At 48.2% G+C, this 14,418-nt stretch overlaps 2 protein-coding genes across 4 annotated transcripts; both read left to right on the top strand.

Moving 5' to 3' along the window:
• Positions 1 to 61: 61 nt before the first annotated feature.
• S100A1 (S100 calcium binding protein A1) lies at positions 62 to 3,873 on the top strand. Its single transcript, XM_055324256.1, has 3 exons — positions 62 to 193; positions 2,136 to 2,288; positions 3,586 to 3,873. Exons 2-3 carry the CDS (start codon positions 2,148 to 2,150, stop codon positions 3,727 to 3,729), a joined length of 285 nt encoding a protein of 94 aa, XP_055180231.1. The 5' UTR covers positions 62 to 193; positions 2,136 to 2,147; the 3' UTR covers positions 3,730 to 3,873.
• Positions 3,874 to 4,806: 933 nt separating this feature from the next.
• Positions 4,807 to 13,564, top strand: CHTOP (chromatin target of PRMT1). 3 transcript variants are annotated; one of them, XM_055324239.1, is made up of 6 exons: positions 4,807 to 5,079; positions 5,532 to 5,613; positions 6,942 to 7,095; positions 9,612 to 9,795; positions 10,577 to 10,714; positions 12,343 to 13,564. In XM_055324239.1, the coding sequence occupies exons 2-6, from the start codon at positions 5,549 to 5,551 to the stop codon at positions 12,546 to 12,548; spliced, it is 747 nt and encodes a 248-aa protein (XP_055180214.1). In that variant the 5' UTR covers positions 4,807 to 5,079; positions 5,532 to 5,548; the 3' UTR covers positions 12,549 to 13,564. The 3 variants fall into 3 exon arrangements, with proteins under 3 accessions (XP_055180214.1, XP_055180212.1, XP_055180213.1); XM_055324237.1 differs by having other exon boundaries at positions 9,609 to 9,795; XM_055324238.1 differs by lacking the exon at positions 4,807 to 5,079 and adding an exon at positions 5,218 to 5,374 and having other exon boundaries at positions 9,609 to 9,795.
• The last annotated feature ends 854 nt before the right edge of the window (positions 13,565 to 14,418 follow it).

The following is a 14,418-nucleotide window of genomic DNA, read 5'->3' as shown; positions in this document are numbered from 1 at the left end:
AGGGCGCCTCTGTCCACTCTGGGCCCCTTGGCCCCCTGGGTGTCTGTCTGGGAAGGGGTGGAGCCGGTGGGAAGGGGGGGCAGCAGGGGGGAAGGCCTGAAGACTAGTCTCCCCACACAGCTCCGTTAACCACATTTGCAGACTGTCCATCTGTCCAGAACCTGCCCCCACCTCAGGTCCAGGCTGACTGACGGTGAGTGTCCTGCACCCTGTGTGCTGGGTCTCTGCTGTGGCCAGCTTAGGGGGAGAGGGGGCTTGGATGGGGCTCCCAAAGTCTGGGGTGGGAAGAGATGGTCTGGGAAGAGTTCCAGGGACAGCAGTTTGGGATTTGGGAGAGACAAGGTGTGGATGGTAGTGCAGGGAAGCCAGTGGAGGTCAGAGGGAGGTGTGCAGTGTTCCTCAGAGAACGAAGAAGCCAGTGGGGAAACCAGACACCAAGCTTCCTTGGAGCCCTCCAAAGTTCCCTCAATCTCCCAGGGGCTGGGGGTGGGGTGGGGAGGGCATCCCCGACATTGCTTCCAGTTGAGTAAGCAGAAGAAAGCAAATGGAACTGTGGCTTCTGCCCCCACCTGACCGTCCCCTAGCCTTGCCAAGAACTCAGGTCCCAGGGAAGTCTGGGGGTGGCAGAGCATGGACCACGTGAGATCAAGAGGAGGGGGCATTCAGGTCCTGCACCCACTCCCAACTCTCCTCTCACATGACCTTGCCTTTCCCCTCCTCCATCTTTGGCCCAGACTTCCAAACTCCTCTTTCCTTCAACTCTTTCCTTCTGTTTTGCTGTGTGCTACCCCCACCCCCCGCCCAAGTCCTCTCCAAATGCCCCCCACATAAAATCCCAGGTTGCTCAAGTGCCCCTACTGGATGGGGCCAATAATGGGGCCACCGACAGCCAACCTCTTCTCTCCATCAGCCTCAGCTTGGGTTCCATCTCCCCACATCTCTTTGATGACTGTTCCTCATGTCCAAAGTTCAGGTGACACTCACAAGGCTCCCATTGTAAAGATGGAATGTCATTCGATCAGGGCCCATTGTTCAGCCCTCAGGCCTGGGGGAGGACAAAGACACTTGATCTGAGACACCAGAGCTGTCCCCTGAGGCTGCAGAGGGGATGACCATCCCAAGACCAAAAGAAAGAGACCCAGTGGCATGGCAGTCCCCTTCCTCAACAAAGCCTTCCTTTTCCCTCTTCTCACCAGCCTCTGGAATTCAGAGGACACACTCAGCCTTTCATGTCTGTCCCCCCAATACATGGCCCCATTCTCCTACGAACTGTCCTCACATCATCCAGGCTGGGCCTAGGTGGGGGAGTGAGCAGCAGGAGGGACCAGGCCCCAGAGGCCTCCTCTCACCTTCACTGGGAGCCCTGGCTCTGGGGAAAGGCTTGGCCATTCCTCTCTCCCTTCCCACCATCACCTGATGGAAGGCCTGATTCTGCAGAGAAGTAGGAGGAACCAAACTAGAGGTAATGGAGGTGCACCCCAGCACAGCTGAAGCGACCTGTTGAGGACAGAGCAGAGTTGAAGGACCAAAAGAGGCCTGTCTGCCAACAGGAAGCTCAGAGGCAGTTAGATCCCCCTCCCGCATGAAGCCTTAGGCCAGCCACTCTGGCTGACTCCATCAGGCTGGCTGAGGGCGTCAGACTGATTCCTTGCTAGGAGCAGACAGCAGAATCAAGGCTGTGGGGGGGAATGAAGCCCACCACCCTCAGCAGCAGAGCTGGGCTGTGCTAGGCAAGCAGAGCAGAGTAAAAATAGAGCCAGAGAAAGCTTGGCAGTGTCCTGTGACCACTCCCGCCTGCCTGCCTCACCCTCCTCAGTGTCCACCTTGGCAGCCAGGAGCCACTGCAGAGGCCACTGGAGCCACTGCAGAGGTCCAGAGCTGCTCCACCTCCACAGCCCAAGCCCTGAGTCCCTCTGGCTGGGATATGGATTGAGGGAGAGAACAAGCCTGGAGGTAGGCCTGCTTGGGTTCCCACATTCTAAAGTTTCAGTGAGAGATAAAGTGCAGTGTGGCTCTGATCTCATGGCGGTTTCAGGTAAGGGACCAGGCCAGGTCTGAGGGCTCCCCTCACCCCAACCTCAGATACCCTCCCTGAGCATGGTCCCCTACTTACTTCCATGGTGGGGGGTGGGTAGGTGAGCTACGCAATGGGCTCTGAGCTGGAGACAGCGATGGAGACTCTCATCAATGTGTTCCATGCCCACTCGGGCAAGGAGGGAAACAAGTACAAGCTGAGCAAGAAGGAGCTAAAGGAGCTGCTGCAGACTGAGCTCTCCGGCTTCCTGGACGTGAGCACAGGGCAGGCGTACAGGGTGGTATGGGTGAGGGGAGGAGGAACACCTGGGGACCTCTCTGCCACCTTCCCACCCCACCCCCAACCCACTCCAATCATCTTCTTCCTCTGCCAGACTTCTCTCCTGGATTTTTCTGGGCTCCCATACTTATCCTGTTTCAAGACAAAAATACCCTAATTTGTTCATCTCCTGTTAAGTGCTAGAACCTGTGCAGATGCATCATTAAGAAGGCTCACAGTCTAGGAGGGAAAGACTGACATGAAAGTAAACCATGAACACTGGGAAGTGAACTATTGAGGACAGAGCAGAGTTGAAGGACCAAAAGAGGCCCCCAGTCTGCTGGCAGGAAACTCAGAAGCAATTAGACCCTCTCCCCATGAAGTCTCCGGCCAGCCACTTAGGAGCTACACAGAGCATTAACAGAATTGCCCAAAAGGATTATGGGACAATAGTAACCTGACTGAACGGGGCTTCTCCAAAGACGGGGCACTTGAGCCGTGGATTTCCTTTGGAATATTATTAGGGTAAATGTAGGCATTTTAGGAGGTATCTGCATAAACAAAAGCATGAAAAAAAAAATATGGAGCACGCTCAGTAGTTTTGACCTGAATGAAAGATGCAGAAAAGTAGGCTGCAAATGCTGACAGGGGCTCTATGATACAGAAGCCAGTAGTAAGTGTAGTAAGTGCACCAGCTTCGAGGTTTTATCAGCCCTGGGGTTTCAGTTCTGATCCTGCCACCTTCCAGCTGTGTGAGTCGGGCACATTATTTAACCACCAACTGTTAATTTGTTTATTCCTCTAGCATTTGTGCTAGAATTAACAATTTTACAAGACAATGCTTGTAAAGCTTCGAGTGTACTACTCTTATATAAGCACTCACCATACAGTCATCAATGTTGTTATTACTCTGCCTTGTTAAGGAGCTTATTTGGTGGGTAACAGAAGGCCACAAGTGTTAGTTTTTTGTGTTTTTTTTTTTTTAAGATTTTATTTATTTGTTCATGAGAGACACACACAGAGAGAGGCAGAGACACAGGCAGAGGGAGAAGCAGGCTCCATGCAGGGAGCCCTATGCGGGACTTGATCCCTGGACTCCAGGATCAGGCCCTGGACTGAAGGCAGCGCTAAACTGCTGAGCTACCTGGGCTGCCCAAGTGTTAAAGAGGATTCAGAACAGTCCCATAATTGATGTAGTTCTCCCTCCTTCCTCCCAATCACCCATCTCCCTAGCCCAATTCCATACTATCTATCTCGCGATGTACCCACCTCTCCATCTCCTCCCTCCACAGGCCCAGAAGGATGCGGATGCTGTGGACAAGGTGATGAAAGAGCTAGATGAGAATGGAGATGGGGAGGTGGACTTCCAGGAGTATGTGGTGCTGGTGGCTGCCCTCACAGTGGCCTGTAACAACTTCTTCTGGGAAAACAGTTGAGCAGACACCCCCAGTGGCCAGCGCCCTTCCCCATCCCCCTGCTTCTCTCCCCACACTCCTACCCTTGCCCACCCTCCACCAAGGGCGCAAGAGTAGTGGGCCAGGCCTGCAACTCATCTTTCATTAAAGGCTCTTCTCTGGCCAGCTGCTGTCTGTCTCCTTTGGGGTCTGGAAGTGAGTGGGAAAGTCAAGGTTCCTCACTCCCAAGTCACCTTATTTGGTAAAGGATCTTATTGTGAGAGAGGTCAAGGGGACATTACATCTTCCTGGCTGAGGAATGCTCAAGGCCCAGGAAGGTAGGCATTCGAAGTTCCAGCTGCAAATGTAGGAGACTTCAGCTTCTCAGCTACAAAGCCAGAATTCCCCTTCAGTCTGCAGAGAATATTTACTGAGGACCTACCGTGCGCTAGACGTTGTGAAGGAGCAGTGAAGTTCAGTAAGGATGGCAGACCATCACACACGTGCAGGTGCTGGGAGGGAAACAAAAGACCCTGATGTACTTACGCGCAGAAGAGTCAAAGAAGCGCCTGTGCCTCATTTGCCCAACCCCGGCGTGTTCCTACTGTGCACCCAGGCCCAGGGAAAGCCCAGGGAAAGTGTGCATGGAGGTGCACAGACTGGTGGATGGGGAGGGCATCATCAGGCGAACGCGGACACAACGCCCACAGGGCTTTAACAATATTCAAGACGAGGAACAGAAGCAGAAGCGGGGGCGTCCCTGGCTCTCCCGGGCTCGGGGCTCGGAGACAGCAGCAGGTGCTGCTCGGCCGGGAGCAGGGGGCACACCCCACGCGCAGAGCTGCGGACGGCCGCCCTGAGCGAGGCCGAGGCGCCGCGAAGACAGAGGAACGGCTGTCTCCCCGGCCCCCGCACCGTCCTCCGCGAGCCGGGCCGGCGCGCGCTAACCACGCCCCTCGGTGGGCGGGGCGAGTAGTGGCCCGGACCCCGCCTACTCCCTAGGGCTCCGCCCCAAGCCTCGCGCAGGCGTAGCGTTCAACGTCTCGCCCCCTAGCAGTGCGCGGATCTGACGTCTGACGTAATTGCGTCGACGCCATTTTAGCCGGTCCTAGTCGGCTCTGGGCGTGGCGGCCATTTTGTTTTGGACACCGAGCGGGAGGCGGCGGCGGCGGCTGTGGTGGCACCGACACAAGGCAAGAAAGGGCAGGCCGGGCAAGCAGGCGACCCGGCCGACCAGATAGCCGGCCGGCAACAACGAGCTAACCTAGCAACCTACCGCTTACATCTCTAACCAACCGCCCACCAAGTCAAGTCAGGTTCCGCCGGGCCCCGGCCCGCGCCCCGCAGCCGTGGTGGCAGCCCCGGGAGGCGCACTGGCGTCCGTTTCCTTCGGTGCGTTTCCGTAGCGTGGGGGGAGTGGCGGGGCGGCGGGCCCCGGGGGGCGGAGCCGGCGGTGGGGGGCGGTGTCGGGGAGGGGAGCGGGCGGCGGAAACCAACGTCCGGGTGGGGAGCGTTGAGGGGGGCGCCCCGTGGGTCCTCCTTCCGCCGGGGCCAGTGAGGGCCTTGGGACCCTCGTGTGTGTGCGGAGGCTCCTCGCGGCCTCGGCTGACGAGGACCGGTCCGGGTTAAGACCAGTCCGCTCTGTCGCGTTGGGGGTCGGGCGGTGGCCTCCAGGCCCGGATTGGCCGTAAGTGTGTGGGGACTGGAGCCCCCGGAGCGGTGTTCAGGGCGAGCGTCGGTCCTCGAGACAGGTCGTCCGTTGTCCTGCCTGTCGGGCCCTTGCTGCCCTTGAGACGAGGGATCCTTGGTCTGACTTGGTTTATCCTCTTAATTGTCCTTTGTAGATTCTCGGGATTTGAAGATGGCTGCACAGTCAGCGCCGAAAGTTGTGCTAAAAAGCACCACCAAGATGTCTCTAAATGAGCGGTGAGGCAGCCAACAGCAACTTCAGCTCGTTCATAAGAAAACATTACTTAACTTGGCCCTGGGGTCCGATGCACAAAAACCAGTTGTAAATACCAACAGAAGGCTACAGACCTCTGTTTTTAGTTGCATCTGATGTGGTACACGAAACAAATTGGGCGGTTGTTTCAAAACCCCTTATCAGTAGATTTTTATGTTAAGCTGTCTGAAATATTTAGCTGGTGGGATGTATTTTAAAAAGACTCCTCACACCCTCCCTCTTCTTCACATTTTTTTTACATTGATACAGGGGTGGTGCAGCTCGGTAGCATGGTACCTCGGCTGCAGGAGGCTTGCTGCTCAGTCCAAGGCCAGCAGTGTTGTGTCTGGCCTGTAAGAGGCAGGCAGCAAGCTGTGGATATGTCCAAAGGCCCTTGAATGCCATTCTTGGGCCTTGTAAGAGGCACTTGCTTTGCTCCATTTCTCTTTCTTTGAATTCTGCTTTTAGTTTGTTTTTGTGTTAGATTCTTTTACAGTTAAGTGTTCTTTTTTTGTGCAATTAAACATACTTTGACAGGAGTAACAGAGGAGTGTCTTCACAAGCTTTTAAGTGATTAAAGTAATCTGATTTTCTCAGAAATAATCACATGCAGTCAGGAAAAGTAATCAGATCAGACTAAAAAAAGTTAGGGTGCCAAAAGCTCTTTATTGAGCGCCTTTGACCAGTGATTTTATTTAGTTGATGTTAGACCACAAAAGATCCAGAAGATTGACTTGATGTTTGCTTTTGCTTTTTCTGAAGCATATGTACTGCTTCTTACCTCTTACACTGTGATATACTGATTTTCCATACTTCTATGTTCCTGAACGAACAAATACATGAAGAAAGTGAGATCTACTCTGATGACTTACATGGGTGTACTACTTCCATGGGCTGTGAAGGTGCTCTGGTCCTTCCCTACATTCGCCCTTACAGCCACCCTCCAATTCTCCCAAGAGTTTGGCTTTCTTTGTTTGTCTTTGAAACTACGTTTTCTGTCTTTTGTTGTCCTCATATCTGCTTATTGCGTGTTTTTCATACCTCCCACCTCTCTAAAAGCCGTTACCCTGAGCCCTTGTTATCACTTTTGATTGAATGTGCTGCTGCACTTAGCTGCGTTTCTGAGTTTCTGATTCTTGCAAGTTTGTGGAAGCCGAGGAGTCTTTAACCCACATCAGCCTTGATCTAAGTGTACCACTTTTACTTAAAGTTCGTGGGATCTGGAGCTCCTGGTCTAGCAAGCCATGAAAATGCCAATAAATGTTTTGTAATAAAGCTTTTATTTAAACATCCATTCTGTTCGACCTTGAAGCTTTACTAATATGCTGAAGAACAAACAGCCGATGCCAGTGAATATTCGGGCTTCGATGCAGCAACAACAGCAGCTAGCCAGTGCCAGAAACAGAAGACTGGCCCAGCAGATGGAGAATAGACCCTCTGTCCAGGCAGCATTAAAACTTAAGCAGGTGAGAAGATGAGTCTTAATGCTCCAGAAGCAGCTGGTGATCTCTGTCAGGCAGTCCAACTGAGGCTGTCAGGACGTGATGGATGATTGTAAGGTGGCTCAGGGCAAAAGCAGAAACTTCTCTGGAGGAAAGAGAAGTTCAGAGAATTCCCATTTTGGCAGGTACCAATAAGTAACTTTCGTTGTCTTTCTCTTTTAGGTAGTTTGCCATCAGTGGCCTGTTTCTGTGTTATCAATGAGTATTAATCTCTTTCTTTCTGATCCTTTGCCCTTAAAGTAAATTGACTGGATTCTCCCACAAAGAAATGTTGGTGTCTGTTTTAGATGACTTTCAAAAAATGCTTTATTCCCTATTGAGTGACTTACACATGAGGGAAATAATTTTCTTGTTTCTTCCTTGAGCATAGGAAGTCTGAACAGCCTTAGTCAAGGATTTTCAGTGCTAAAATAGAGAAAGAGTAAGGTGACCCTCATCTCCACAGCACCTAAAGTTATGTCAGTAAAATAGAATGAGAGCACTGAATAATTAAGAATTAGTAGGTTATTTTTCAGACTTCCAGTAGGAGATAATCCTAATCAGACTTGAAATAAAACCTGCTCTTTATTATTCATAGACTTTATATGCAAGTCCGGACAGTGGCTGTGGAAGGATATGTCCAAGCTGTGGCTGGGCGTCTGGAGGGCGATGCCATGCAACTGTAAGGACTTTAACTGGTAGCACTGCATGGCTGTGCATAAATTCAGCGGTTAAATATAACACCATCCCACCCCCACCCTGAACTGTTGGGCTCACTGACCAAAAATAAACAGGGCCTTCTGCTTCAGCTACCTTAAGCCTTGGAGTTCCTGTATTTGTCCCTGACCCAGGAAAGCGGTTAAAAGGGCCCCACCATTTTCCAAGAGAGGCAGTTCTAAATTGCTAAAGATAAATCTATGGCAGATCATTCCAAGGGACCTTTCTAGAAGAAGCTTTAAATACAGGCTGGGCAGAAAGTAGCCTCTGGAGCAGAGGTGTCTGATAGAACTTTGCGCAGTGAAGGGAATATTCTTATCTGCTCTCCAAATTTGGTAGCTACCAGCCAGCCACGTGTGACAATTGAACACTCAAAATGTGGCTAGTGTAACTGAGGAGGTTTTTAAATTTTATTTACTTGAAGTTTAAATAGCCACATGTAATCTTAGCATTACAGCCTAGCTCTAGAGTAAAGCTAGATGGTATAGGAACATCCTTAAGCTTGCTGTGTTAGAGATTTCTATTGCTGAGGTCTCTATACATTATCCCCTGAAGCACAGGTTTTGGGAGAATATACTCAGGATCACTGAACAGAAGGGATTTGGAGAATGAAGTCCTGACCTCCTACTAATGTGTGCCGTCAGGGGAATGATGCGACAGACTCTTAGGGTTGGTTATGCCTAGGTGCATAATGTTCAGAGCTTGCCCTTTTAATTAGAAGCAGTTTATTATGTTGTGCTAGAAAGCTAATAATAATAACAACTCAAAGCATGTGGTTGCAAAAGAAAAAGTCCTTGGTAACCATCTATGGGTGAAGTCTGAGGATACACAGAATTTATTTTCATTCATACTGACTGATGGCTTTATAGGAAAACGGGTTTGCTGGGGCCTTGGTTGTGTTCAAGGCTACACAGTTCCTTTTACTTTGAAGGAATTTCATTCGCTGAGATATGGTTTTAATAGTTTCTTTCTGAGGGGCAGTTTATTGAAAATCTCCATGTGTGGTGTGTCCTTGTTCTAAAATACAGCCCTGAGTTTTGTGATTGTAGGTCACCTGTCTTAACTCTAATGCAAGTTGGCCTTTTCACTGGAGATACATTTGAGTATTTTTAATTAAAAGGTCATTGTACTGGCTTAATGGAGGTGTTTGCAAGGGGAGACATGGAATTAATAGCGATTTAAGAAATGTAAGGAAAGGAAGTTTGACTTTTTTGTGTTTATTTACATCTTAAGGTAAAAAGTGGACCGTCTGGAGATAGATACTCAAAGGAAAAATGGAACACCCTGGCCTCTTTGACTGAAAAAATCAAATCTTGTTTTTAAATGACAAGAATTCAAATGAACTTATAATTTAATATTTCCCAGAGTGTGATGAACTTCCCATGGTGTTTGAGTAAGCTTCTGAAGACAGTGGTAGTCCTTGGGCAGGTACGAATCAAGTCATATCATTGTCAACCTGTGCTTCAAAAACAGCAGAATCCAGGATTTGAGATACAGAGTCCGAGGAATGGTCTATGGCTTCTGTAGCCAGACTAGAGAGGTAACTTGTGTTGGGGCCAATGTCAGGGGACCGTACTGAAGCTGGATCAGAATTCTCCTTTTATACCATGTCCTGAGGCAAAGGCTAGTTTCTGGTTTAGGATCTTTGTGACACCTACAGCAGGTTTATTTATCTCTCTGCACACAGCCATCTCACTTGCTTCTTTTTCTCTGCACTTGAGTTGCTGAATCCCACTGGAATGCTTTTTTTGATCTCAATCCCCCAACACCTTTTCTTCCAGAAGAGCTTAAAGCAGCGCCTGGGTAAGAGTAACATCCAGGCACGGTTAGGCCGACCCATAGGGACCCTGGCCAGGGGAGCAATCGGAGGACGAGGCCTGCCCATAATCCAGAGAGGCTTACCCCGAGGAGGACTGCGTGGGGGACGTGCCACCAGAACCCTGCTTAGGGGCGGGATGTCGCTCCGAGGTCAGTGCTGTGTACTTGATCATTGTCGGGCCTACCCCTTCCTTTTCTCTTGGGCTGCTTATGGACACATTTGTTTTAACATCTTGAATCCTGAATTTGTATTAATATAATAACTTTTGAAATCACGTATTTTTAATAGTGCTGCATGTCTTTTCTCGATACCATTCCCTTTCTGATAATGTGCAATGGTGAGAGGCTATGACCTGCATAACGACAGGTAATTCATGTCATCTCCATTCCGTCTAAACACCCTGCTGCTGCTTGAATCAAAGCACATGCAAGTTCTAGAAATAAGTCAGATCTGAGAAATATTTGGTCCCATGGCCTGTATCTTAACTAACCATCTGTGTGCTAGTGAAACATTGTTCTATTTGGAAAAGAGAACAAGTTGACCCATAGCTACGTGTTATATTTTGGGCACTGTTACACTGTTCCCTGTGTTGTTCTTGTCCCTTGTAAGAATGTATTGAGAGCAGGAACCATATCATTTATTTTTAAATCTATGGTAATGCTAGGCGCACCTATCTGGTTATTCAGATATTCATTGTATGTACTTACTAATTAACTTCCAGCTTCTTCAATGGGTTTGTGGTCAGACTTACTGAATTGATTGAATAAAGAGCAGTTTGATCTGTTCACACTTGGTGTACAGCTTGCCCCAACCCAACCTAAAAATTAACTGAATTAACTCTCACTTAACCCTCACCTCCTTCCTTTGGTTAGAGTCTACTTTGTTTCTCTTGGATTTACCTGCATATACATTGTATGCCTCCTCTCCAAGGTCAAAACCTGCTCCGAGGTGGACGAGCCGTAGCTCCCCGAATGGGCTTAAGAAGAGGTGGTGTTCGAGGTCGTGGAGGTCCTGGGAGAGGGGGCCTAGGGCGTGGAGCTATGGGTCGTGGCGGAATCGGTGGTAGAGGTTAGTCAGCTACCAACTTCAGAGAATAGCTCCCCCTTATTTCTCTCCCTTCAAAACTCAGAGCCACCTTTCTGCACAGCTTTAAGTCATAGGCAGGCTTATTTGTTTGTCTTGTTTTGTTTTTTGAAACTGGCTTCTTTTCTAAATTCACATGCTGGTAGTGCGAAAGTCTGTCATGGGTTGTCTGAGAGCCAGTCAGGTACATGTCAGAGCCAAACTATATGCAGTCTTTTTCCAGGTTCTTGCAAATTTAAGTCCTATTGTCAGTTTAAGGTTTTACCTTTCTGTGCCCCTGCCCCACCACACACACCCATCCCATAGCTCAAAACCACACTGTGAGTCTGAGAATAAAGAAGGGAGGTATACAAAAATGAAGCAGTTTAAAAGGATGATGAGATTGGAACTGGGTATTGACTTTGAAGCCAAGTAAAGTCAGGGCACAGTTTGTGTCTACAGGAAATCAGAGATGACTTTTTTTTTAAAGCAATTTAGAAAGCAAGAAGGTACCATGTCAGTTAACTGACAGACTCTTGTTGATAATCTTACCCTTGAGACTTAGTGATATTTGTCTTGTGACCTCATGACCCAGATGGGAAAGAATTTAATGGTGTTGCTGTCGTTAATCCAAATCTCATGGGAGTTTTCTGACTTAGAGCTTAGTGGAAAACTCTCAACAACACCTGCCCGGGGCGGGATAGAAAACCTATTCCTGTGGCCTCTGCCTCTATCTGCTCTGGTCTTTTGCAGTGTGTGGTGGGTCTTCCATAATTGATGACCTTGAAGTTGCCAAAGGGTAATAACTGTTAGGGAAGGAAATTTGATAGCCAAGGACTTGTTTTCTTCGCTCCCATTATATGTTTGGCTTTCTGAGTGAAGTACAAGCTAGTTTGGGTTTCAGGATGAAATAGCATATTTCCAGATTATCTTGACCTGGTTTCTGAGAGAGCATTACAGGGCTTGGGGGAGTCTAAAGGAGCTTTCCAGAAACCTTGCCTATGTTTTAAGTGGATTGAAACCACCTCTCAGATAACCATCATTGTTATAAGGCGACTAGAATCTGAGATGGAAGTGGCTACTCTAAATGTATCCCACCGCCCATCCTCTCACTTTGTTCCTATGTCAGAATAACTCATCAGGCTCCCAATGTGGGGTGGGTGAGCTCATTAGGTTTAACAAATTGAGAAGAGATAAGATAATTTTCCAGAAAGATCTCCAATAAGGCTTTAAGAACTGTTTAGCCCTCCCCCCTGTTTCTCTGTGCCCCTTTTACTTCCTCCCTATCTTACTGAGTGGGGTTATCTAGAATGTATTTTAATTATGAACCGATAGTGGGTCTCAAACTTGAGATACATTTGTTTTAGGAGAAGTTAAGATTCTTTTAATTGTCAGTTAATTTCCCTTTGTTGACAATAAAGTCAGCACATAGAGATGAGCATGTAAACAGGGATTCATTATGTGTGCTTTCCATGTGTTGCTTTCTACCCACTGTGTTTCCTATTTTCCAGATTTCTCCTCTTTGCCCTGCCCTTTCAGCCTTTCTCAGCTAGGCCCTGCTGCTCTGAGGGGCATTTGCCATAACATCCATTAAACCTACTTGTAACTGTCTCCTTTTTTTCCCCTTGGGCCAGGTCGGGGTATGATAGGTCGGGGAAGAGGGGGCTTTGGAGGCCGAGGCCGAGGCCGTGGACGAGGGAGAGGTGCCCTCACTCGCCCTGTGCTGACCAAGGAGCAGCTGGACAACCAGTTGGATGCATACATGTCGAAAACAAAAGGACACCTGGATGCCGAGTTGGATGCCTACATGGCACAAACAGATCCAGAAACCAATGATTGAAACCTGTCCACCCTACTGTGAGAGACTCTTATTCAAAAGTCACCACATCTGTAAATAACCTTGAGATAACAGATGGAGAAGAAACCTGATCGATGATGGAAGGACCTATCACAATAGGCTATGGACTTATTTGCCACCAGTTTGTGCATTTAGTGTGTTCCTTTTACTTTTTTTGATACTGTGTTGTATGAAACCTTTCTTTCCTCTGACTTGAGTTTTGTTTTGTGTTTGGGGTTTTTTTCCCCAATCGCTCTGACTTCTCTTTAAACATGAATGTGGTGGCCTTGTGGCTAGAACACACTCTTCCCACCTCTGCCTCCCTTCATCTGTCATATGCTCTGATATTCTGACATTCCTCTCGTCATTTCTGTGTCCCAATGGATAAAGCCCCAGAAAGAGCCCATCAGTGTTACTTCCTGGGTTTCTGAGAAACGGTTGTTCTACATAATCTTTAATAGCTTCTTAGAACTGTTCAGAAAATCTGAAGCTCAAAAATGAATTCTGCCACATTGATATTTTGGGGTAGTAAATTAGGGACACTGATATAGCCGCAGGGCCACATAACAGGTTACCCGTGGTAGCACTTCAGATTTGATTAAAGTTACTTCCCATGTAAGTTGACACCACATGACAAGTGTGCTGGTGGGTTGGGTCTGTGCACTTCAACCCTGAAATAACTTTGCTCTTGGCTTTGTATCCTGTCCTAAGAGCTGCTGTTCTGTTGGCTTACACCTGCAATAGAGAGGAAATCGCCGTTTGATTGGGCAGGTTGTTCAGAGAAAGGGCTAGAATGATAGCACATACCTTCTAGGATTCAGAAGATACCCACCCTGGAATGCTATTGTCCTTATGTTTATCCCAAACCAATCCTGAGCCTCTTCATTCATTGGCTTTGTTTGAACCTCTATTTCCCTTGAAGGTTTAAATAAGTTCAACCATATTCTGTCAACTGTTCGAGTTTTCAGTGGAATCTTGTATTTCTGGTTCATCATAACAAGAAATCGTTCTCAAATCTAGTCAGGACTTTTTCTTCTATCGTTGGGCTCCTTGAAACGCTGTGGCCACTATAACAATATCCTGACCTACCCCTTGTGGAATTCAGAGTCCTTCCTAGGTGTATTAAAATCAAGTCCCTAAACTGTTAGAAGGTGTGTGTGGCACACTGGGGAGGAAATTCTGGTAAAGACAGCTTGGACTTGAGTCCTATCTGTAGGACTTGGGCTTCATAACTTCCAGATTGTGAGGCAAGTGGCTTAGTTAGTCCTGTGGAAGAGCAAGATTGGTAAGACCAGTTGGTGTCAGGACAGAACCACACTCAGAATCCCACCTGGTTTGATTTTGAAGTGTCTGTACTATAATCACTTTATTAAGAATGGACTGTGAGCCTAGAGGTCTTCAGGCAGGCGTTCATAACCCATAAGTAGAAAGGATGTTAAGTATTTTTATGTGGCCAAGGCCAGTCGTAATGATAGGTTGTTAAATAGACCCCAGATTGGTCAGCACCCAAGGTATGTGAGGGAGGTGCTGACTGGCAGTGGACAGGGTACCCTTTGCAAACACCACTGGTTACATCAGGGACTTTCCAGGACACCTTTGGAAAGAAGGGAAGGGAACTGCAGAGTGTGGAAGTTCCTTACCCACTTCACACAACCTTGGATGACCCATCCTCAAGGTAGCAGGTGCATGCCCCCAAATAAGACTTTACTAACTTAGTACTTGCCCTGAAGTTATTTATTCAATGACTTTATTAAGATTTTATTTATTTTAGAGTGTGTGCAAGGCTGGGGCAGTGAATAACCCCAATCAGATTCCTCACTGAGTTGGACTTGATCCTAGGTCCCTGAGCTGAAACCAAGAATCCAGTGAGCCA

Source organism: Nyctereutes procyonoides, unplaced genomic scaffold (assembly GCF_905146905.1).
Source record: "Nyctereutes procyonoides isolate TBG_1078 unplaced genomic scaffold, NYPRO_anot_genome, whole genome shotgun sequence".
Taxonomy (NCBI): Eukaryota; Metazoa; Chordata; class Mammalia; order Carnivora; family Canidae; genus Nyctereutes; species Nyctereutes procyonoides.
The sequence above is the reverse complement of the archived record's forward strand: the minus strand, read 5'-3'. Positions and strand labels throughout refer to the sequence as shown.

Coding starts and splice junctions, on each gene's coding strand:
- S100A1 (XM_055324256.1), top strand. CDS start 2,148: ATGGGCTCTGAGCTGGAGACAGCGATGGAGACTCTCATCAATGTGTTC. Junction 2,289..3,585: donor AGCTCTCCGGCTTCCTGGAC/GTGAGCACAGGG, acceptor CTCCCTCCACAG/GCCCAGAAGGATGCGGATGC.
- CHTOP (XM_055324237.1), top strand. CDS start 5,549: ATGGCTGCACAGTCAGCGCCGAAAGTTGTGCTAAAAAGCACCACCAAG. Junction 7,096..9,608: donor CAGCATTAAAACTTAAGCAG/GTGAGAAGATGA, acceptor CTTTTCTTCCAG/AAGAGCTTAAAGCAGCGCCT. Junction 9,796..10,576: donor GGGCGGGATGTCGCTCCGAG/GTCAGTGCTGTG, acceptor CTCCTCTCCAAG/GTCAAAACCTGCTCCGAGGT.